The following is a 25,026-nucleotide window of genomic DNA, read 5'->3' as shown; positions in this document are numbered from 1 at the left end:
AACCCATAGTTTTTTTCAGAAGTGAACCAATGATAAAACCAATTTTCATTTTCTAGAAATAATCATATATTTTCTCATAAAACCAAACTGTCAAATTGTGAAAGAAAAAGGAATGAGAATCTTTGTTCCCCCTTTATACCCAACACACCATGAAATTTGTTTTCCAATGTTAATAAGCAAGGTTTTTGTTGAGGGAAGAAGGAAGGAGATGCATAATGTTAGCTTCCTTTCCAGAAAATACACTCTTGCCACTAAAAAATTATTTTATGGGTTTTTTTTAAATTTAGAAATACTATAACATTTAAATATTGTATTGGAATAAAATACCTCAAAAGTGTCAATTTATGCCAACTCATTAAAGCACAGAACTTTTCATAATTTTCAAGTAACATAGTATTTTAAGTTTTTCAATGGTATTACTCAATAAAACACTGTGACACACAATATTGCTTGTAGATAATAAACAGAATGAATAATTTAGGACAGAAGAGAGAAAGTAAAAAAAATCTAAATTAATTAGGGAAATTCTCAATTCATTTCTGCTTTAAAAGCAAATTGGTTAGTATTCATTTCAATGACAGGAAATACAATAAAATATTTTTATTGAGGGCTTGACTAGTCAGAATGTGAAAAAATCTATCAAGTGTCAAAGTTTACTTTGTATTGCCTATGCAAATTAATGAGGCATACAAATGTCAAGAAAATATTTAAATCACAGTTAAGTATGTTCAAATACTTCCCAGGTACTTACGTGTTTTAATTATTGACACAGTTATTTTAAATGCTTCCCATCTACTCATTAAAATATATCTTCCAAAGATTTCTACAAACTAATAATAGTTCTAGGAATTGTCTGTTTCTGGAAATTAAATTACGTCAAATTGTAATTCAAAGTTTCATTCAGATCAACCCAGCCCAGTAAGTCTGAACTCCTAAATCTTTTGTTGAATGATTCAGGCCCTGGGCTTGGAGATCTATTTGTGGGGGTGTGGTTTTTTAAAAATTAGAGTTAAGCCTTAATTGATTATTTAATTTTGAAGAAAAGGGGAAAGGACAAGCTGACATTGGATTATGGATTAATGCAAATAATTTATGTTGAGCTTTGGAACACAGCTGGGAGCACACCCTCCCCATGCATGAGGACTGGTTTTTGCTCTCTGGTCAGCTGAGGGCACACACTGGCTGTGATGGGGAGGATGCCACAGACTAATAAAGAGGAAAATGAGAACAGAGAAAATGAAGAGGTGACAGTCTTGGCAATAAAACTCAGGCCTCTGGGATGCCACATGACTTCTCTGTATTTGAGGTTACCATGGTGAGGGCAGATTATTAGAGCAGAAACTCTGCTTAAGGCATGTGGAAAGTCAAGAACACATTTCCTCTCAGTAAAAGCTCTAACTAGAGCAGTGGTTAACACTGGAAACTTATGTCCCTTTTCTTTCTTTCTTTCTTTTTTTTTTTGGTGAGGCAGATGTGCCCTGGGCTAACATCTGTTGCCAATCTGTCTCTATTTGGTATGTGGGATGCTGCCACAGCATGGCTTGATGAACGGTGTGCAGGTCCATGCCTGGGATCCAAACCGGTGAACCCTGGGCTGCCAAAGCTGAGGGTACAAACTCAACCACTAAGCCACTGGGCTGGCCCCCAAAAGCATAATCTTAAGAGTTGGTAGTCTTTTCCATGAAGAGGAATCAGATGGTCTGTTTCTCCACATGCCCTGTGGGGCACTGCAGGTTATGCATCCCAACACCAGCAGGGGGCGTGCAGGCCTTGGGAATGCACAAAGAAACTTCCTGGCTTAGGCAATGGCGCCTCCAGGCCCATGCAAGCACAGCACCCTTACTGCGAGCCATTCTGACCAGCATGTAAGCCAGATCGATCAGGTCTCCAACCACCCGTTTGTGGCCCCTGCTCTACATGATCACATATGACCCACACAGCTCCTCTTAATGGAAAGGCAATGAAGTCAGTTCCAGGAAATTCAGAAATTTAAATAATTATCATGCCAGAATTGACCTTTCTTTCATAACGATAAACTGCCTGAATGCCTCAGAATGCCTTTATAATTTTTTGAAATAAGAATGTATTTATCTAGGCCTTCTTTGTCCTAAAACATGCTGACAGATGAGGGTAAAGCAGTGTTTCTCAAACTGGATTAATGTAAAGATCTATTTCAAAAGAAAAACAGCTTTCTCAGACCCTGAAACTATGTTTAGATTTCTTCAGTTTGAAACTTAAGAAAAGTCTTAATCTGTAGAAATGTTTTTTAATTGCTGCAAGAAATTTATATTTAAAACTAGTTTAAAATGTTTTTAGGTTATCATCAAAATGAACATATAAAATTCAAAATTCTCATCAACCTGCAGATCCCTAATATTGTATCTGGGGACCCTACTGGAGAAACAAAATTTTATCAAAAACCTTTATATTAAATACATACAAGGAAACTGGAAAAATCAGTATTTTTTTCGCTTGAAGAATTTTTTTCTTTCTTTTTTTTTTGCTGAGGAAGACTAGCCTTGAGCTAACACCTGTGCCAACCTTCCTCCACTTTATATGGGGTTCGCTGCCATAGCATGGCTACAAGTGGTGCAGGTCTGTGCCTGGGATCAAAACCCACAAACCCGGGCCACTGAAGTAAACTGTGCTAAACTTAACCACTACATCACAGGGCCAGCCCCTCTTTTTGAATTTTTGACTAAAGAAGATGTATAAACAGCATATGTAGGTAGGAACAAGTATGCTTATAAACTCACTTCAATGAGAACCCCAACCTTGCAAAGATAAAAGTCTTAGAGGACTGCTGTGTCCCCTCTCCCAACATATTCTTTGTTTCCTCCTCTTTGTAGAGGGCATGCTGGGCTGACAGATCACTGGCTCGAGGAGCCCAATCTTTCCCATGTCCTAGCAAGTCAGCTTGCCTTCTGCACCCAAGAAGACAGTTCCCGTAAAAATAAAAATAGGACAGGACTCTGGTCTTGAGTATTGCAGGCAGCTTGGATACAGACCATGTACACATGATGTACTAGTGATGGCTAGGGTACTATTTCAGCTTCATGAACGCTTGTGATTATGAGGACAATGAGTGCAGTCTCACTCGACATACGACCTATTTTAGTTCAGGATGCAGGCTGTTGCAAAGTCATCTTGGAACAGGCCTTCAGGGGTCTGTGCATACACAGCCTGCCTGTGGGCCATAGCACGGAGGATGGGGAATCTAGGTCAGAGTCACTGTGGGTTAATTTAATTTTCATCACTGCAAAAAGGGCTGTAACAAGTATGGGAAGATAATAGTTACCTGTTCAAAAGAATGGAGTCCACCTTCTTTTCCCAAGCTCACCATATCTTCCAAAATGGCTTTCTTCAGCTCCTGCAATGAACCATAGAGGCAAAATGACAAGGCAAAAACACATTTTGAAATGGAAGTAGAGGAAATAATGAGTTTTGAGCAAAGTGCAACTGGCAATTGTGCCAACACATCCTCCTGCCCCGCAAATGGGGTTGACACTGCCTGGCAGCATGCCAATCACTACCTCTCATCAGGCAAGTACATGTTGGCCATGGCTAAAGAAGTGACCATGAATAGGCTAAGGGACCACTCGATTTTTTTAAGTGGGCCTCAGGTCAGCCTGGTGAGTCCTAGGAGTCCTGTCACCCTCAGAAGAGCCCAAGTCCACTGGGAGTGCTAGGGTCCACGGCTGCTGCTGAGAATGGACCACCCATTGGAAGGAGCTGATGTTGAGCCAGAGCACAGAGATTCTCCTCCAGAGGACCCTACATGTGCCCTGAGAAGGTTTCTGGAAGGTGCGAGTAACTAATGCTCTAAGCAGGAAAAATTGTGTTACTTGTTCAATTCAAAGACTGTCTAAGTCCAGTAGATACAAAATCCACTTCACATTTGTAAAGAGCATGGTCAATGAGTCAGAAGGTCTGTGCTCACATCTGACACTGCTGCTAACCTGTTGTGTGGCCTTGGGCAAACCACCTCTTTCTCTGGACTAGCCTCCAAGCTGTAAAACAACAGGGCTGGCTAAGCTTTCTATTATGTCTCCTGGCTCTAAAATTCAATAGTTTATCAAACATTCTAAGAAGAAATATAAGCTCCTTCAACAATTAAGAAAAAGACAAAGCTCTGGTTTAGGAGTCCCACCATCTATAAAATAATGTTACAAATTCCTCTACCTGTTCAAATTTCGCTGGTCTACTGTTTTTCTCTCCTCTCATTATGCAGTATCATACAAGGCCCAGCGAGTTTTTAGGGAACACCCCCAAGGTACTGACCCTATTTGTGCAGAGCTCTACATACGTCCCTTCGATTCCTCTCTTCTGGGCCCAGGACGGCATGACTTCAGGGTCGGGCACAACAATGCCCACCAAAAAGGCCTGCATTTCCCATCAAACAAAAACACAATCATGAATGACAGATCCTTTAAAGTGGTTATTTGTGGTCCAGCATTAAAAATAATCTCTTGGTATTCTCAGACTCCACCCTTTTCTAAAAATAAGTATATGCTTATATGTTATGAAACATTCTATTAATGTATCATACATTCTTGAGTGCTTATTTTCTGATATATTCCCCTAACTATATTTTAAAAAGTAATAAAGAATAAGCTTAAGGAGATTAAGAATCAGTAAAGTTAGACCGATATGTACCTTTGATTCTCATGCCACTCTTAAGTACCTTTTTAGGATGCTAATCAAACAACTCTATGATCCAAAACACATATGTTTCTCAGGATTTCCAGACCATTTTGAAATTGTTTCATTATGGTCCTCATTCACAAAGAACTCTATTTTAATTTTTTAAAGGATTTTTTCAAAAATAATTTAATAATATTTAATTATAATTCCAATGACAGCATAGAATATATTCACAGTGACCTTTCTGACTTCAAATCTAAATGATGTTGAAAAAATAAATATAAATTCTCTCCAAATAATTTAATCCTAAGAAACTATATTATCACCAATACCATTACTTGCAATACTGTATCCATTTATTTGTCATGTTCATTTGCATAGTTTAAAATCAAAACAGCAGAAACCCTGAATCTTGCATCTTACCTCAAAATTCCTCTCGGAAGTAGGTAGAGCATAAGTTAAAAGTAGTGGGAATGTTCATTACTACCACTTCAAGCAACTTATTTACCTAATTGCAATTTACCAAACTATAAGCAATTAAGATTTCTCTTTAAAAAAGGAATTTTCTCTCATGATCTAATATGCAGGAGAATACTGGTGTCTGATTGGAAATTAGTGTATACCACTTTAATCAAATATCAAATACTTTGGAAATTATGCCAAGATAACTCTAGATTTTTCAGCAGGCCTAGTATGCTTGGGAGGGCTGAAGAATAGAGGAGTCACCTTTAAGCTGTCCCCATGAACATAGATTTGCGCCACAGGCTCACTCCGGATATAGATGTTCTCAATCTTCTCGGGTGCAACATATTCTCCCTGAGCGAGTTTAAATATGTGCTTTTTCCGATCAATAATTTTAAGAGTTCCTGCCTGTGGAGTTAGACAAACAGCTTCATAAAAAGACAGCATTCCCAAGCCTGAACCCCTACTCCTTAGTGCCACAGCCCCTCACTCCTGCCCTGTCCTACCCTGCAGACTTCCCCGGATCTGCTCCTCCATCTGCTGTCTCTGCTCTTATGAAGCCACTGAGTGGCTGGAGAGAGCCATCATGTACCACAGGTTAATGGTTCCCAAGCTTTACTGGGCCCTGAGTACCCACTGTGCTTTCCCCTCAGCATTGACCCAAGCCACACCCCCCTCCCACTCCTGCCACCCTAGTGCCCAGCAACAGGTGTCCTCCTCCTCAGAAGGCCCACCTACTTTCCCATCAGGGCTCCCTTCTTGCCCAGGCCCTTGCTCCAGCTGTCCCTTTTCTCACCAGCATCTTCAGTTTTGCTCCTTAAATCATGCTTAGGCCTCTCACTTTAACTATTGTAACCACTCCAAAAAGTGGTCTCTCTATCCTCCAGCAGATAGCACAGCTCTGGCAGAGGCTTCCCATGATGCCTACGTAATGAGCTAGACGGCATTAGGAGTCCTCACCCCTAGAGCAGGCAGGCCCTCCCTTGGGCAGTGAGTGCTTGTGAGTCTGGCGTCCAGGACCTCCACTTACCTCCCTGACTCCCCTTGACCTATTTGAGTTTCTGAGATGATTAGGTGAGTCTCTCTCCTTTGGCTCAACCCTTGAATGTTGCACTTTTCTTACCTCCTCTGACAATGCTGCTTGAGATAAACACCATTTACCTCTTCACTGGCCACTCCCACATCTGTCTGAGCTTCCAGCCAGACCTCTTCACTGAGCTCCAGACCCAGAACCTAATTATCCTCAGAATGCTTCAGAAACCAGGCCTGCAGGATGCAACATGCCCCCAAAGCAGCTCATCACTGTCCTCCTCAAGACTGTCCCAGTCGCCGAGCCCCAAATCTGGAGATGGCCTTGCCGTTTGCCTCTCCTGGGACTTCCAGCAGTCAGGCTCATCTGTCCTCAGTCATAAATGCCTCTCATATCCACCGCCTCCTCCCATCAAAACCACTCTGTTCCTGCCCCATCTGCTTGATCCACCAGAACCAGGACAATTTCTCTAGAAGAGAAAAACAAGCAGGCCCCATTTTGCTCAAAACCCAGGCTGGACATCACATGCTTTCCCTACACTGGCTTCTTTGGTCCTCATGGCACCCCATAAGCTGGGTATCATCACCTCCATTTCATAGATGATAAAAGTGAGAATCAGAGAGGTTAGTAACTCCTCCAAAGCCACACAGCCAGGAGGGAGGGGAACCAGGATTTGAATCAGGTCTTTCTGGATCAGAAGCTTATACCTTTTCTGTGATCTATCTAATACTATTTCAAAATAATAATAATTAAAAGAAATTGCCTCCCAAAGACTGCCTGCCTGCTCTCTTGGGCTCTGAGTTCAAGGACTACACTAGGTGTGCTTCACATGAATTAATGTACTTGCTTCTCACAACACCCTGAAAGGTGAGTGGTTTCATCCAAGTTATAGGGCATCAGCAGCAGATTCAAGGTTTTGTGGAGCTTTAACTTTTTTCCCATTTTGAGGGCCCTCTTTAAGGAAAATAATACAAAAGGAAGTTCCTTAGAAGGAGTCCATACAAGTGAGGGGCCCTGAAGCCTCAACTTCCTTAGCTGACGGGACAACCCACCCTCTGCCGGTATCCAGGGCCCTGCTGCTTCTCCAGCCTCCCTTCTCCACACCTGTGGGCCCCCAGTTGGAATTGCTTGCCTCACACCTCTACTGTCTCTCACTTAGCACGTGCTGTTCTATGACTCCCGCCCTGACTCTCTTTCCTACTCTCTCCTCTCCCCTCAGAACATGACTCATATCCTGAGACTCAGATCCAGTAGCCGCCTGTCCTCCTCTGCCTCTCTCCAGGTAACAGCGGCCCTCGGCTCATGCCCATCACATTGGGTTGGGAACCGTCGAAAGGCACATCTCTCCCCTGAGCAGAGCCCTTGGCCCAGGGCACACACCAGGGATACATCATTGTCTGCTGCAGGAAAGAGCGTCCTCAAAGGGAAGCACACTGATTCAAGCAGGGGCAAATCAGCTCGCCAGTCCAGAGGACTCCTGGAGGGCTCGACATCATTCACATGCCCGACAAACAAATCATCTCAGAACATCCACTCAAAACCTGAGCAACTTCCCAGAGACATGGAGAGGTCCCTGGGGTGGGCTGCTTCAGGGGAGGGCTCTCAGTTTCAGTGACAGAGCCTTTTTCTGGTCATAGCTTTCACCTAAGCATCTCCTCTGGGCCAGGCTTTGTGCTAACTATTGTGAGGAATAAATGAGATTATATTCCTCACAACAGTAACCACAGAGGTAAGCAATGTTATGGTCCCCATTTTACAAATGACAGAATGAGGCACAATAACTGGTTTTGGCTAAAAGTTGGGGGCCAGAGCCAACGAATGCCACATAGCCTTGCACTCTTATTCTACAAGTGAGTCAATCTGGAGACCCAGAGGGGATGAGGCTTTGCTCAAGGTCACAAGAGCAACTGCTGGCAGAGCCAGAGGAACTCACGCATCCTCCTGCTCAGCTCCAAGCTTTTCTCACTGCTCAGTGCCACCTCTCAGCTGGAAGCCAGAGTCCGTGGGCTCCCAGGCCCTGCCTTTCTCAGATCTCCCAGATCTACGAACCCCCTGCTCCTTCTACTCCACCCATCAAACTCCACAGCACTGTCAGATCTCTTTCTGGAAACCATCAAGAATAGAGTGGGTCTCAAACTCCAGCTGTACCCTCCCACAAAGATCCCTATCACCTTCATCAGGAACACGGAGGATGAAGCTTCAAGAATGTGGCAAAGAAGAACCTCCAGATCCCTGGAGGTGTTTCTGAACTAATTGTCAGGGAAGATATAGAGAAGACTCCTGCCTCAGGAGTGAGTCAGATTATACACCCTACTACCACCAAAATGTTTGGTGCTCCATGGTTCCAAACATACGCACCGGCAGCCATTTCCCAATGTCTCCAGTGTGAAGCCAGCCGTCGCTGTCCAGAGCCTCCTTTGTCCTGTCAGGATCTTTCAAATAACCTTTGAACACATTTGGTCCTTTCACACATATCTGTAGGGACAAACAGCATTTTCTCTCAGCCCACAGCATAATGAATCTTAATGTGAGGCTGTCACCAGGCATGTGTAGAATAATGTATGCAATCCCTCAGGAAATCCACTGTGGAAATTGCAGTGATGGAAATAAAGGACAGGAACCGTCTCCTGCCTTCTCTCAAGCAGCATCCTTTCCATCTTTTCCCTCTGCCCTGGCTACCCCAGGCCTCCTTCTGCCATCTTTCCTTCCTCAGGAACCCCCTGGCCTTCAGCATTTGCTGCTTTGTGAGACTAGATGGGGTCTCATCAGATATTGATGGCTGGCTGGTTCTACTGGCGATGCTTGAGCCCCCTACTTCATGAGCAAGCTCAGCTTTCCCATCCACTCCCACAGAATGAACAAGTACAGGCCAGCTCTATCTACACTATCTGACCTATTTGCAAACGGTCATGTTTCTGCTGGGACAGATAGACAGCAGCAGGCCATGCCAGTTAGGGGGAATAAAAGAGATTTTTTTAAAGTTTAGGAATTCCAAATCTTCATTTAGACCATCCCGGTCCCAGCCTTGGGGGTTGATTGCTTCATAAACAGGAGAGGAAATGCTGAATTCAATTGAATTCAAATTAATCAGTAATTTAAAGTGACTTTACACATAGGGTAAAAGGAAAATAATTCCATTTTCATGTTTTTTTTCTTTTACTCACTACATGTAGCATCACAGACACGAATGGCTAAATGCGTAAGTTTACCTCTCCCTCTCCTTTGCAGGTCCAATAGTTCAGTTCTTCGATATCGACGAGCTTGATATGATTGCAGGGCAGAGGCGCCCCGACATGCCCTAGAACATTAGAGTAATATGGTATTTGTCAGTGTTCAGATCAATTTCAGCAATGAAGATGCTCCATGCCATGTAAAAAGCCCCAAGTGGTCATACTGGGGAATTATGAATGGAAAGCAATATGCTTTAAGATCGGCATTTGTCACAGGCCAGTGCTGATAGTGAAACAAAATTCTGGAAAGGAGAGGCCAACCTCTGCTGGGCCTTTGTTTTACATTTGATTCTTAAGAGCTAGCCAGGCACACCTGGCCCAGCACTAACCTGCACAGGGTCCATGGTGGGGCTCATACCCACACCAACCATACAGGCAGGATTTTTTTTTTTACAATAATGCCCATATTAAAACATTTTTCCCATGGTCAGATCACACGTCTTGGTTTGGGATCATTCAATATAGTCATCATCGCTTCTCCTCCAGTCACCAGACAGTTGTTTAATGTGCATGGCAATCATCTACAAATCTAGTTAAAATGTAGATTCGGATTCAGTAGGTCTGGGATGAGGCCTGAGATTCTCCATTTCTTACAGGCACCCAGGTGATGGTGAGGCTTCTGGTCCACACACTACACTTTGAGCAACAAAGGAATGGAAAGCAAAGACAAGGTAACTTGTCCCTGAAAAATAAGACTTTTCTTGGTCTTATATACTCCAACCACAAAATTATATCTAAGTCATTTTCTAATAATTTTTTGTGGTTGTTGCAGAATTAACTGGCAAGGCAGAGGATTTTTAATTAGGTGCTGGCCAAGGTCCTGAAAAAAACAACCATGTAAATGAAAAATGAGGCTGTGACTCTTTGGTTCTCTTTTAAATGAGAGGCTGCCAAATCCTTTACAGTATTGTACAAAGATATCTATCCTCTAATACTCAATAGCCCTTGAAAGTTTTTATGGTAAGGGGATTAATTAAAAAGGCAAAACCTCAAAAGCCTTACATAGGAGAACTCAGATGACGTAAGAGGGAAGAAAGGGTCCAACAGGAAGGGAACATGTGAGCGTGATCAGTAAATACAATGGTGGTGATAAGAAAAAAGTTAGTGAAATAAGACCTCAAAAGACAATCCTTGTAGTAGGTTTGCGAGTGGTAGAGAGATCAAAGAATGTTACAAAATAGGCTTTATTCAGCTAGAGTTTAAAGAAATAAAGCTCAGGAAAAAAGGCTTCTGTACTTGACTTGGCAAAATATGATTTCAATTTAGCATGCACCTATCGTGTTTCTGCTGACTACCTCAAGGTACTCTGAAAATAGTATTGCATTACTGAGCATATTTCTTTTGCATGCACATCATCTCAAGTTTTCCAGTTGGTAGTTGAGCAAACTTAAGCATGAAGAGTGACCCCAGGCTCACAGAGGAAGTGGGTATCCTCAAGAATTCTTTTGCTGAACGTTTTTCAGATTATTCCAGTGTCTGGTCTAAATTTGGTGATAGATGGTACATGGGCTACCCACCGCTTCCTCCTTGCCCTGAAAGATGAGGCTCTTCAGAATGAGGACATGGATAGGAGCCCCTCCTTCCTGAGATTGCTGCTGCCCTCTAGACATTAACACCACAGGAGACCACAGTTCCCCAAGGGCCTCAGAAGTGGCCCTTTAAGAAATAGTGCTCTGGCCACCATGAACTTGCCTCTCCTTCCCAAATCATATTCAATTCATGGCCTGCTTCTTTCATTCTAAAATGACTGTAAGCAAGGCTATGTGGTATTAGGATCTATAAAATCCAATATACTGATTTTTACTGATATTATAAGCATTTTTCCACCTGGAGCCTTATTTTGTGATCTACTACTTTTTATTATTTTTTTAAACATGACTTCTATTTATCTACAAAAGAAATAGAAAAATACAAAAAAGTAGGAAAATACAAAAATATGTAACAAAGAGAACAATAGATCCATAATGCCACAACGAATAATGCCATAACCACCATTAGTGTTTTTCTTCTATTTCTGTTGCTTTTTTCCTAAGTGCCCATGTAAATTTACTTTCCATGAGGAAGCTTTAGAGCCTGCTGCCTGAACTCAGCAGTGCCCTGTGAACCATTCCCTCATCTCCAGTCCATCCTACCTGAGGTCCAGTCCCCGGGTGTGGTGAACGTACATCCAGCTGTGCACTCAGTTTGGCCATAACCTTCATAAACCTTCAAGCAAAACACGGAGACCACAATGCAGGCACACACCCTCCTGCAGCTGACGGGCTGCCTTTTTCAGGCAGCTAACCTCCCACTGAGCATCAGGCTGCTCCGTGCTGGGGATGGTGAGAGGGGAGGTGCTCTGGAGGTAGGTAATTCCAGGTGAAGCTGAACACAGACCACAGGTGTGGCTACTTTGCTATTTTTACCATAGACAGTTAGATAAGGTTATGTGGTTTGGGGTAAAGATTTCTGGCCTATTTTCAGCCACTAACTATTTTTCATTTGCAGAATATGTATTAAAGACAAATATTTTAAAATCTACTATATGTTTTATTTTGTCTTTGAAAGATATTCCCCTCCAGAGCCCCATATGCTTGCAAGAATACACCATGTAGGAGAGTCTGCCTTTAGGAGTGGTCAGGCCATGTTGGTGTAGAACAGGAGGACAGTGTAAGAAGCCCAGAGCTTCCAAAGTAAAAAAATTTAAGCATGTACATTTATGAAATAGATGTGCTTACTTTAGTTCAAACCCATCAGTCACAACTATGTTACTATACCCCGCATATGTAGGAACTTAAATATTAATCGAATGGATAAATGTAAGGAGTGGGCTTTTTAGAGATAACAAAACCTATTGAATCAAATAAAAACACACAAGTGGACTTTCATCCTCCTCCCTTGTGCTCCTTTTCTGGGTTGGGAGATATTTTGCAGGCTGGAGAACGCAGAGATGCTGCTACAGGTTTGGTACAGGTTCTCCAGCACATTGATGATTCATACATAGTTTATCTGATCCTTTTTCGCAGAGTGGAAACACCTGGGCTTTCAAGACTGTCACAAGTTCATCCTGGCATTCATTGACTCAGGCTTCTTACATCCTCAGAGGAGGGAGCTTTTATTCCACTAAAAGCTTGCTCCCAGGATCTTTTTCCGTTCAGTAGACAGTATAGTGGGTTTCCTGCCCTAACACACATCCCATTGCTCCCAGGGAAGGACACATAATGGCAATACCTGGCACCCCAGAGCCGCCCGGAGGAATCCCAAGACTGTTGGTGATGCGGGGGCTGCTCCAGTAACAATCATCCGCACACACCCACCAAGACTGGCCTGTGGGAAGAGAGAAGAACCTGCCAATGTTTGTGCTGCCAGAGTGGCGTCTAGCCCATCTGGGCCTCATCTGTTCAACCTTCAACAACTGTCCCCTACCTGGACCATAGGATAGGGATCAGAGAGAAGGCTTGAGGCTGTATAACACATGAGCTGAGGAAGTCCCTTCTCCTTCCAAATGAATCAGTCCAATCAGCTTTGCAACTCAACCCATGATATCGTCAATTCTTTTATGTATTTTGAGATAAGTGCCACTAACCTGTATGGTATTCTGTAATTCTCATTCTCTCTTCCTTAAAATACATAGCCATTCCCTCACTCTCCCATCATTTGCTAGCATCCAAAACAAATACTTAAGACAATTTCTTCCCACTTCCGTCTCAATGGCATAGGCTTTTTTCATTTATAAATCAATACAATGCTCTATTTACTATGCACTGCAGAGGACAAAGAATTCTTTAAACGCTTTGTCTTTCTAAGTTGAGCCAAGAGATTTTAAATATTAATTTTCATATCTAAAAATAGAATAGTAAGAAAAAAATGAGTAATGCTACTAATTAACTACAAATTCCTTGAGTAATGCATAGCTTGAAAACTCTAGTGGGGAGACACAAATGAGTAACTTATGACTGGCCTGGTTTGGGAGAGGTTGAAGGGATAGGAAACACAAAGGGAAAGGAAGATTCTTGGTCATCTGGCTAGAACCTAGAGCTGCTGGAAAACCACCATGGCCAGGGCTACAGGGAGGGGCAAGAGAATCTTCAAGCCCCCTTGGTGGACGTGACCCATGAAGGGCAGAGTTGCTCTGATGCCTGTGGAGGTCAAGCAACCTACTTTTCAGGAGCCCTTCTTGCTGGTTGCCTTTTGGCAAATATAACACATCTCTAAAGAACAGAAATGAGCCCTTTTAGATTTCAATGGTAGCTTAAGCTTTGATTTCATTAGCAAATGAGTTTTATTATTTTATAAGATTACAGGCCACTGGGATGAACTTCTTTAATTCTTCTGTAAGGTCAACCATTGGACACTTGGGTGTCACTCTACAATCACTTGTTCATTTTCTTACCTGAATCTTATTAAAGAATAATTCATCCCAGATACTGTCATTCCTGATGATTCCACTCCGGACCTCAGCCTGTTTACGCTTTGCTGCAAACTCCAGGAACCAACGCTTTACTGGTGTGTCTGCTTGGCAGAAGATCTAGGGAACAGAAGTTGGAAACAGCTGTTGGGGCTGCATGTGCCACCTCTAGACACACCCCCCAGGAAGAAGGCCCAGACTGGCCAGCAGAGAAGCCATGCTCTATTTCACCCCTGTAGGAGGTCACTGAATGTGTGACATCCAGCTAAAGGTTAATGCTACCAAGGTCTGGGCATGTTGTGGGGATAGCAATTCCTGAAAAAATCTCCCCAACCACAACCAGGGTTTTGGAGAATAGCAAGGATGAGAGTTAGGGCATTCAAGAGAAGAGGCAACTTCTAGAACCTGAGGGTGGAGGTGTGGAAAGCCTGCATGGGGTTCCAGACCCTGTCCATACAGCAGATAAGCAGCTTTTCAGCCTGGGCAGAGACTCCCTGGAGGGCTCACCTTGTCGTACATCCGGTTCAGCAGTCGTGGGACCACAGGGAAGATGGTGGGGCAAAGAGCCTTCATATCATCCGAGAGGAGACGGATGTCTCCCTGGAAGAAGCCGACGCGCCCTCCGTGGCAGTAGACAACAGACTGGAGGAAAAGGACAGGAAGGGAGGAGTCCCTCAGGCTGGTCAGTCTTGGCTACAGTCCAGAGCTGTCTAAAGTTCTGCCCTACATGGAGGGCGCCCATGACCCCTTAACCCAGCTCTGGCTGCTGCCATGGGACATTGAAGAATGCTATCTGAGGTGACAAACTCCCTGCCACCTCCCCACCTCCCTACTAAGTTCCACTCAGGCACAGAGAGAAGCAGCAGGAGACAGAGTGGAATGCTGAGCCTCTGGGAGATGCCAGAGCAGCCAGTCTCACTGGTGCCTGCCCCTTCATGTTCACTCCTAAACTCTGGACAGGGGCCTTAGCTCTCTGAGCCATACTACATCCTATCAATGGGTCTGCTCCAGCTCTCAGAGCGTCTGCGGATTTCCCCAGGAACACCTCACCAACTCTGAAGGGTTTGTGGTACCCATGAGTACAGGAGATGCTGCTAATGTTGGCTGTGGGAGGCTAAGGGGGACCTGGCTGGTTGCTAAAGGGACTAAGAGTATGCCAGAGGCTTAATATAATCCTCCTTTCTTTAATGCTCATAGCAACCCTATAGGAGAGCCAGTATTTCTAATATCCATTTTATAGGTGAGGAACGCAAAGGTCGGAGAGGTAAAGGGACTTGCCCAGTCACAAAACCAGTTCACAGTAATTGCTGGCATTCTAATCCAGGTCTGGAAAGCTGGAAAGCATGCCCTATTATACCAGATCTCCCCCAAGGCAAAATGGGAGAGGCTTAGAAGACACAGTTTATTCACAGGTTGATTCCTTGAGTGACATACATGGAGAATTCTTTGTCCTCAGAACCTCATGTGGACCCCGCCCGCGTCCCCTCTGCAATCCCATAAGGCCTGTCTCAGGGCCATTCATAATGCTAGTCCCATTGACAGCCTGAGGGGCCATGACTGTCTGATTGCCCAACTTTAGCATCTTGTTTTCTTTGTTAGGAATTGGTGAGTTATGGAAGTTATGGAATATAAGCATTTGGCCATATATAGAGCCACACAGCCGAGAGCTAGAACGGTAGAGCACTTCTGCAAAGTTGTGATGCTCTGAGTAGATGCATCAGCTGGGGTGTCTCTCAGCTGAGGTGTGTCCACAGGTAAGACAGGGCTGGCCTGGGGTCTTCCCTGGAGCAATGCTCTCGAGAGGGACAGGTGGGGTGGCCAAGGTCCTCTGACCCCTAAGGTACCTTCTGAGGACAGGGCAGTTTAGTGCTACTTCACACCACCAGTGACAAGTGACAGCCTGCTGGGGTTCTGGGTTCTGGGCACAGACTGTGCCTCCCTGGAGCCAGGGCCTTACCTGCACCATTCGCTCAAACATGTGTGCTAAAGGCAAATAGGAAACGTGCACATCCGCACGAGTGGGAGCCCACTGACTCTGTAAGAGAACAGAAGGAGCCCAGGCAAGGCCCGGTCAGTAGGGCGGGCGTCTTACCTGGATTACTCTCTCAAACATGTGAGCCAGAGGCAGGAAGGAGATGAGCACATCGTCCTGTCTCGGAAAGATCACTTTCTGCAGGTGCCGGGCATGGGAGACAGAAAGGAAAGAAAACACTGACAGGAAGACGACAAGAGAGTCATAAAACAATAAAGAGAAAATGGTCCTGGAGGGGCAAACAGGAAGAGGGGGTAGGGAACTGGGGAAGGGGGGAGGGAGACAGAGAGAGAGGTGAGATGAGAGAGAGAAAAAAATGAGAGAGAAAGAGTGAGAGGAAGAAGGTGCAGGAAGAAAAGAGAGACAGAGAGACAGGCAGCGTAGGAAGCGGAGTGTTAGGTCGCAGCGCCAGTGGGTCTAGGTTATCTGCAGAAGCAAAGAGCCAAATGAAGCACACACAAACCAGCAGAGCCCAGCTCCGCAGCGAGTCTCCTCTGGGGAGGGCCTGCGCCTCACTGCAGGCAGTCGGCTGGGATTCAGAGGGTCTCGGCTTGTCAGCACTTCCTAGTCCTTCTTTCAGAGAAACGGGCCCAGAGAACCCTAAATCTACACCAACTGTGGCTAAGATACGAGCCGGGGACAGAGTTGGGGGCAAGGTCAGGCCCCAGACAGCTGAACCAGGCCTCACGAGCCATGGCTGAGAGGCAGGCCTGCTGTGCACCCTAGCCCTCTTCTCACAGATGGGACTGACCTCAGGGCAGGGGCTGCGACAGCCAGGGGGACCTGCACAAGGCCTGGGCTCAAGGACAGGACAGGACGTGCCTTTGGGAGCTCTCCTTTGCTGGACTTCCCTGCTCTCTGCCTTTTTGCAGAGGCCTTCATTCTCCTGGGCTGGCTTTTGGATGTGTTTGGACAAGCCCTGGGGACCTGGCTCACGGCTCCTGACCTGGGCTCACCAGCAGTCTTTCACCTCTTTCACCTTTTTTGACCAAAATATATAACTGTTTGGGGCATATGCTCCATAACACCATCTGGCACGAATGTGGATAGTGATCTCTCCACAGCAAAGAAAAAGCCTAACTTATATGAAAAGATACATTCCTTTCTCCTTAAGGAAACTGTAGGACATTCGGATACTCACCACTTGTGGGAAAAGGTCCTTCTTTCCTAGCTGGTTATAAAATGCTAACATGCTTTTTTCAGGCCGAGATATCAGGCTTTTCTGATTTTTGATTTACCTTTTTAAGTACAGCCTTAGAAATTAGCAGTTGCCGCTGTTTCCCAGACTCTAGTAGTCCTTAAACACAAAACGACTGAATTAAACCCTGACCTACTTGAAAAACAAGTAAGTTATTAGGGATTACTTTCTAAATAAAGGTACACACAAAACCACAGGTATCTCAATTTTTGAAGTTAAAAATGAAAAAAAATGGTTTTTTTTCCTGGGATCTTAGCACTTAGAAATAAACTGAATATTTTTCAGGTATAGATCATTTCAGTGTTTGCAGTTAAAAGTGTCTGCAAGAAAGGGGTTGCTCTAATGAGAACAGAAACTTCTGCTTGTGAAAGGCAGTTCAGATTATATCAGGAAAACAAAGACACAAAAAGCCTCTGAGGCTTGAGGGTGTCCTCAAGAGACACCCGCATTAGCGAGTCTACTTTATTCACCTCTGTCACTTTCAGAAAGCCTGAGAAGTCAGCCACCACGTTCCCATGGGTGAGCATTGCACCTTTGGGGTTCCCTGAAAAGAGAAAGCAAGAAGGCAAATTAGTTGGAAGCTCAAGCGCCACTCCTTGAGAACACTGCCCGAGTCGGCAGTCCCAAACACCCAGGGCTCTCCAGCCGAGCTCTGGCTGGACCTTCATCCTGTAGACATTCAAAGCCCACCATCTTGGGACCAGATGGCAGGTAACACAGCTGCACAGGTGGGGTGCCTCAAGGCCTGAGGCGTTGGCTACCTGTGGCCTGCCCCTTACCCTCTCCTGCCTCCCTCAGGGAGCACAGGCTCTTGGGTCCTCACATACACCCAGTGCCCTATGCTGTTCTCTGGGCCTGAGCAGGTCTAGTCTCCAGAATCTAGTAGCCAACTCTGCTGGCAGAGGACTTCTTTGCTGCATCTGGAACCTGGGAAGGCCCCAGGCTCAGGCCAGGCTGGAGGTACAGAGGGTTGAAGCAGCCCCTCCTGCCTGCTCATCAGCAGAGATGGGACACAGATGTCCAGGCACTACCTTTCACTGCTGCTTGTGAGGAAGCCTGGGGCTGCCAGGACAACTCAGAGGCCGGGTGGAAAGGGAGGCCAGCTCGGCCACTATTCCATGTCAGGGTGGACACAACCCTGCTGCTGCTGCTGGGCAGATCTGACTGGGCTCAAATCCTGACCGTGCCTCTCACAGCTAGCATAACATGGGCAAGCCATTTCTCCTCTCTATTTCCTTACCTATAAAACAGGGACGATGATACCCACCTCATAGGGCATCTATATGGTCTAAGGATATAATTCATGTAGAAAAGATGTTAATTTTAAGTTTCCGCTGAGGCAGCAGATACAATAGCTGTGAAACACCAAAAGTGAGAGGCCAGACCACTATGCAGAATTTACCCAGGAAACATCAAATAAACCAATATGTTAACTTTGCAACCCTCACCCAGAAAGAGGCAATAAAAGGGCTAAGTGAGAGGAGATTAAGAGAGTATTGTACTAAATTCCACTGAATTATTCACTTTAAAATGGTTAATTTTATGCCATGTGAATTTCACCTCAATAAGACAGAGAGAGAGAGAGATTGAGAATTTGTGAGAAGGATCTCTTTAGAGAGAGCTACACCAATTTCTACAGCCCATCAAAGGGGAGGAATGAGAAGGCCTCTCTCCCAACCCCAACCTGAAACCCAAACTAATCTAGACCCAAATGGGATTGCTTCAGACACTGACTGTGTTCCCTAAAGCTGAGGGACCCAATGAGAAAGGTAAAGAAGGCTTCAGCTGCCAAAAAATAATAAATCCCAGGAACTGGATATGGAGTCTGCACAAGGCACATCAGTCTGAGGGAGTGGTGGTGGGAATGGTGAGTTAAAAAGGAGTCTTGTCCACAAGGCCAGTTTGCCGGGGCAAAGGGACGTCCCGCCCCCTCCCCACACCACCCCCCTATTACGGGGAAGCAATAAAATGCACAGCAGAGGCAGAAGCTGAAGTGGATTAGAGAACAGAAAACCAAAGGAAGCGCTCAGCCTATGTCAAGAAAATTCCTGAAAGTGTCTAAAGAGTGAGTTTTAAACGTTTGCCCCAAATTATCTCCCAACTTCCCTTTCCCACTTTCTTATTTTCCCTCCCAACTTCCACCTGTTGGGAGAGGGCAGAAACCTTCATTAGCAGCTAGAGGAGGAGGAGAAACACCAGCGAAAACAGAAAAGGCAGACCACACCTTCCCCACCAAGCCTGCAGCCAGCCGAGCTGGGCACGGGAGAAGGCACAATGAAGTGGACTGACTCATTTTGGACTGACACTTGCAACTCTGAATTAAGACCGTGTTTGTGACTTACAATGACCATGGAGGTTTTTATTACCTGAGAGTGACCAGAAAAGGCATGAGATGCCTATGTTTTTATCCTGGGGCAGAAAAAGAACTACCCCCACTAAGCAAGTTTAAAGGAACAGATGGAGACAAAAATAAAATTACTCTCATGATTATATCCCATGAGGCCTGTTTGCTCAACTTACTGGTAACCCATTTGTCAGAGACATAGAGCATCAGTAATGGCCCCATCTCTGTCTAACCAAGATGTGTGGTGGGCGGGGTTTCAACAGGTGCTCTGGCACTTACATCTGTATTGCAAATCACATAGATGACTTTGGGGGACACAGAAGGTTACAGGATTTTTAAAGTCACATTTTGTAATAGGTAGACGTTAAAATATCTTCCTTTTGAAAACAATAAGATCCATGGGATCTGTGTTACCTCTGCTGGTCCTTCTTTCATCCCAGCATCTTTCCTCAAACCCAGGCCCATATTAAGAAATTGCCCTGAGTCCCTGTGCCCAGAAACTATTGGACAGTGTCACCTGGAAATTTTCACCTGTGGATTCTCAAGTTTTGGAATTTTCTAAGGGACATCCCCAAAATACTAAATATGAAATCAGAACTGTCACAAAATATGGTCCTGCGCTACAGAGCTTTAGATTTGCGAGATTGGCTGACTTGCTTATGCCTAATACAACCTCAGGGTTGTATTCATTGATGAAAAAGTTGTCTTCATTCATGAAAAGTATCTAAAGCCTCCACTGAGTTCAGGCCCGAACACATACATTGGTAGTAGTTATTCAATTCTGCTTACTTAGACAAGCCCTCTTCCTCTCCAACATGACGAGAAAAGTTTATACCTTTTAGAAACAAATGTTTTCTTGTGTATATGAACAAAATTTTATAAACTTCTGAGTTATAGAATTTTTAAATATTCCCAGAAATGTTCAAATTATTTCCTCAAGTCATGTCTAGATGCGGTCCCAAAGGATAAAGGAGAAGTGAATGTTGACAACAAATCCTGGGAGAAGACTGCAAGGTCTAAGTTGGGAGGTCAGAGGTGAGCCTTTGGAAAAGCTGTGCTTGTGTCTCTGATTCAGGACACCTACATACCTCTGGCAGCAATTCTTTTACACATGATATGGAAAATATTCCAAGTTGCTCACATGGGGGAAAAGGCAAAGCATTCTTAGCTAGACCTATGCATAAAGTTGCAAAATCAACGTTTCCTCTGGTTCTCTCCTTTTCTGGTGCCGCATCAGTGGGAGGTGATGCCACCCAGGCCCCAACATCTTAGCAGTATGAGACCTACTGTCCATTTCCCACCTTCTAAGCATAAGTTGGCCATCCTTGCATTTCACTTCTCTCCAGCTGCGGACAGCAATAACTCTCTTAGTTTCAGGTTTTGCAAATGGCATTTTGACTTCAGCTGGGGTTCCTGGGCGGCCCACCCACGGCTGATAGCAGAAAGGTATGTGCAGATCAGTGAAGATCTGCCCTAGAGGGACATGCACTCCAAGTGAGAGCAGCTGTGGGGTGAAGCTAAGCTCCAGGTCTCTCTCGCAGGGGCAGGAGTCCAGGTTGGGAGCAGTGCTGGGCCCTCTGGCTGGGGGCTCTTCTGGCTGCTTGTCTCCACTTTCACACAGTCAAAGGTGGGTTACAAAAGATATGGGTGACATAAGTGCTCTGGAAATTTTACAAGGCAAACACAGTGTTCGTTCGTCTCTCTGCTAGAGGCTTCTAAACATTCTTTAGGATTGAGTCTTACGTTCATCAATCTCATATCTACCAATTTTTTACAAATCAGACTTGAGGGCCAGTAGGAATACAGATAATAACTATAGTAGCAGCCAATCACTGAACACCCACTAGTGTGGGCACTGTGCTAGGTATTTCATACACGGTAGTTCAGTTATTTCTTGAAACAACCCTATGATACAGGTATTAGATGTATTCATTTAATATCTAAGGAAACTGAGGCTTAAGAAAGGTTAAGAAATTCTCCTAAAACCATCCAGCAGGAGTGTGGAGATAGTTTTATGCCTGTGATCACAAAAGTCTTGAACCGAACGGTGCAAAATGAATAGGTCAAGGTGAGTATTTTCTCCAGAGAGCCTGCCTCTAAGCAGCCCTAGCTGTAGGGCTGATGGGCATGTACATGCTCAGCTAAATGACTGCAGATGACTGGGCTTTCCTGGGCACCCTCAATTGGAATAGAAAAGATGCCCCATTCCAGTGGCCTCCACATCCTCCTCAGACTCCTACCCCTACTGCCACCGCTAAGAACTGACCCGGCCAGCTCCCTCATGCTGAGACCCTTTCATAGAACTCCAGACATGTGATCCTCCCCAACCTATCTTTCCTCTCATCTCTCCCTCCCAGGCTGGACTCTGGTGTCCCTCACTTTAGCCACTCTCTCCTGCCAAGTGCTTCAGCTCCCAGGCTTCCTCTAGAACACCCTAGTCTGATAATGCCACCAAGCCAACCCAGCTGCCCATCTTTTCCACCCCTCCCACAATGTGGCCCCTGAGGCTCACGGCCTCCAGTCCAGAAGGGTTCTCTTCACAAAACTTTCACACTGTGCCCCTTTCGACTCTGATCTGTTCATGACTCCTCTCACCCTCAGGCCAGGACCCCTGACTCCTACTCCACAGAGGAGGGCTCCCCACATCTTCTTGGCCTCCCAGAATCCTCTCTTTCTCCCTTCTTCCCCCTTGCTCTGCTGAGCATCACCTCCCTCTCCTCTATCCCTAGTGGCTCCTTCTCAACTATAAGAAATACACTTTCAAGTATCTCCAGGAAAACAACAAAAACCCCACCCTCCCTCAACCCCATGGCTTCCACCAGCTGCCACCCTTGCTCCCTGTCATTCCTACACAGCTGATTTTTTTTAAGTAAACTTTTTCTTGCAGCATAACATACATATGGAAAAGTGTCCACATAAGTGTACAGCTCAATAGATTGTTTTTCAAATTGAACTTACCTGTGCCACCAGCACCCAGATCAAGAAATAGAACATCACCAGCATTCCAGAGCCCCGTTATCCTGACTTCCAAAACCATAGAATAGTTTGTTGTGTTTTGTCATTTTACATTAAAGAAATTGTACAATCTTTTGTGCCTAGTTTCTTTCACACAACATTGAGGTATAATACTTGTAGGCATATCATTCTATTGCTGACGGGTATTTGAGTTATTTCCAGACTCTGACTATTCAAATACTGTTGCTATAAACACTATGGAGCATGCCTTTTGGTGTCATGGCCAAACTTCTTGAAAGAATTGTTCACACTTGCTGAACTGACATCCTCACCTCCCATTCACTCCTCAGTCCACCACAATCAGCTTCTGTTTCCAGTCCCCAGCCCATGATTAGCCTTTGCCAAGAGCACCAGCAGGCGTTTTGTGGCAGCATGCTATGGGTACAACTTAGTCACTAGACAATGCTGACAGATTCTATTCTTCTCTAGCCTCTCTGGCTGCTCCTGCTCAGCCTCCATTTGAAACTCTTACCCCTATCATTCTCCTCCCACCAGTGTTCCCAGGCCCTGCTCCCAGACCTCTCTTTTCCTCACTCAACTCTGCCTCAAAGTGACATTTTCGTTTCTGCCACCAGTCCTCTGCACATGCTGTTCCCTCTGTGGAGAATGTCCTTCCCCCTCTTTTCCTTCAGCTGCTGATCCTTCGGGACTCTGCTTCGATCGACTTCCTCTGGGAACCCTTTCTTCCCTGCTGTTCTGACCTCTAGGTGGCCAAGTACTGCATGCATCCTGGGATGCAGACCCTCGAGGCAGTGACTGCATTGTATTGAAATGCCTGATGACATGAGCTGTGAGCTCACAAGGGTAGGGCTGTGTCTCGTCCATCCCTGTGTCCTCAGCCCCCAACACTAGGTCTGATGCATAGTGGATGCTCAATAAATGAGCTAAATGAATGAATCTACATAAATTAGAAAAAGAATACTAAAAACACATAGACTGAACAGGATATGTTTTAAAAAACCACTGTATTTTCTCCTCTGGGAAGATAAGGTACATGAACTCATAGGGAACATCTTAACTGTCATTCATGGGGCCAAATTTCCCAAATTGGACTATGTTACACCCCTAAATTATCTTTTTTTGGGTGAGGTTCAGTTTCCAGTTTAGCTAATAGTTATTGTGAAATGAATAGCCAATCATACACCCGCCCATTAGCCATCCCTGAGTACAGCTAAACTCCAAGTTTTCACCTACTCCTGGGCCTTCTTGGCTTGACCAGGGGCTCTGAAGCACTGGCTTATTCTGGGAATCTCCACATATGTTCCCATCACATGCCAAAAAGAAAATCTTCCCAGAATGATTCTGCCAGAATCATAAGCCAAATGTCAGGTTCAGATCATATTTTCCGTCTTTCCTCCCTGAAAGAACAACATGGCTCTTGATGAAGCTGGGAGCCAGGACAGTCAGTGCAGAAGGGAAGCTGTATCTGGGGCTGATGGTGAGGACATACATGGCTGATAGGCTTGACAAGAGGCTGACTATCAGGGGCACAGCACACACCCAGGCTAACACCAGGGAAACCCAAGCATTCAGCAAGAGGCCTACTCACTCCCCCAGCTCTGCTCTGGCACCGGCCACACTTTTGGGGTGGGAGGCTTGGACACTAAATCACAACCTGTTTCCCAGGCTCCATTCATCCCGCTTCCACCACACAGAGCTTCGGCAGATGGCTCAGCTTTCGACTGTGATTACATGGTCTGGAAAAGCATTGGATATGAGGCCTGCCCTCTCCAGCTGGGCAACAGTACATTTCTGCGTTGTGAAATTCTTTTCCAGATATAGGGTCAGCATCTGTGACCAAGTGGCCCGTTAAAAGCTTGAAGGCACTCTTGGATGGCAAGGGTCCAAAGCTAAAGGCCACAGCAGTGACCTGCTCCCCAACCCAGTGTGGAGGGACATGTCACCAAAATTTCACGTTGTGAAACTCATGACAAAAACTAACATCAACTTGAAGGGCATTTTTGAATTCTAGGTTGGCTCTGGATGGCAGCTCCTGGAGAGCGAGGGCTGTGTTATTTCTTTTCTGACAGGGTTTAGCAGAATGTGGTGGAAATTCTCAAACCCACTTGAGTTAACGGCAAAAATCCATCTCAATTCAATAAAGCCATGTTTATCATGATCCACCCACATGAATAGTCCTTCCTGTGGGGCTGGTCAAGCATCTGCCAAATGCCTTAGAGGCTGCATCTGTGGAAGGCGTGGGGAGCCCAAGTTCACAGCCCATCAAGAGCTATCATTAAGGTGGGCCAGTCCTTGGTCTAGAAAAAGGAGGCTAGAAAGTTCTTGCCCATTCAGGGCAAAGGCAAGTGACGTCTCAAGTCATCAGATGAGATGGAGAGCAGCAATGAGAAGAGCACTGGGCTGGGAATTGGGAGAGCAGGGCAAAGTCCTCTGCCTCCACTTGCTGGTGGTGTCCCCTTGGACAGTTCCCACGCCTGCTTGCCTTACCAGCTGTGCTGAGGCCACTGCAGAGCAGTGACAGGATGAACAAGGCACTGCAGACTGAAGTCCTGTGCCCGTGGCTATGGTCCTCATGTGTATTCTGCCTCCCCCAGGAAGGCTTCCTTGGCTGCTCACACTGATGCTGATGCATGTGCACCTCTGTCAGTACCAGGCACGGGGTGCATCATTTCTGCTTATTCTCTTCCTGACAGCCTTGCCCATGACATACCAGCCCCAGCCAG

General features: G+C 45.3%; 1 protein-coding gene across 11 annotated transcripts in view; it reads right to left on the bottom strand.

Annotated features, from left to right (window-relative positions):
• Window positions 1–25,026, bottom strand: part of ACSL6 (acyl-CoA synthetase long chain family member 6) — a 60,637-nt gene that overhangs the window by 9,698 nt on the left and 25,913 nt on the right. For 6 of the 11 annotated variants that reach the window (XM_070571117.1, XM_008528736.2, XM_070571121.1 and 3 more), the window contains 11 exons: window positions 17,454–17,527; window positions 15,846–15,923; window positions 14,261–14,395; window positions 13,739–13,873; window positions 12,577–12,672; window positions 11,499–11,571; window positions 9,346–9,434; window positions 8,495–8,611; window positions 5,371–5,514; window positions 4,282–4,383; window positions 3,299–3,370 (listed from right to left, as the gene is read on the bottom strand). In XM_070571117.1, coding sequence (XP_070427218.1) covers window positions 3,299–3,370; window positions 4,282–4,383; window positions 5,371–5,514; window positions 8,495–8,611; window positions 9,346–9,434; window positions 11,499–11,571; window positions 12,577–12,672; window positions 13,739–13,873; window positions 14,261–14,395; window positions 15,846–15,923; window positions 17,454–17,527 — 1,115 coding nt within the window. Of the gene's footprint in view, window positions 1–3,298; window positions 3,371–4,281; window positions 4,384–5,370; window positions 5,515–8,494; window positions 8,612–9,345; window positions 9,435–11,498; window positions 11,572–12,576; window positions 12,673–13,738; window positions 13,874–14,260; window positions 14,396–15,710; window positions 15,789–15,845; window positions 15,924–17,453; window positions 17,528–25,026 lie in introns of all 11 variants that reach the window. The other 5 variants (XM_070571115.1, XM_070571122.1, XM_008528734.2 and 2 more) reach the window with 1 other exon arrangement.

Source organism: Equus przewalskii, chromosome 13 (assembly GCF_037783145.1).
Source record: "Equus przewalskii isolate Varuska chromosome 13, EquPr2, whole genome shotgun sequence".
NCBI classification, from domain to species: Eukaryota; Metazoa; Chordata; class Mammalia; order Perissodactyla; family Equidae; genus Equus; species Equus przewalskii.
Note: the sequence above shows the minus strand (reverse complement) of the source record. Positions and strands in the feature narration are given on the sequence as shown.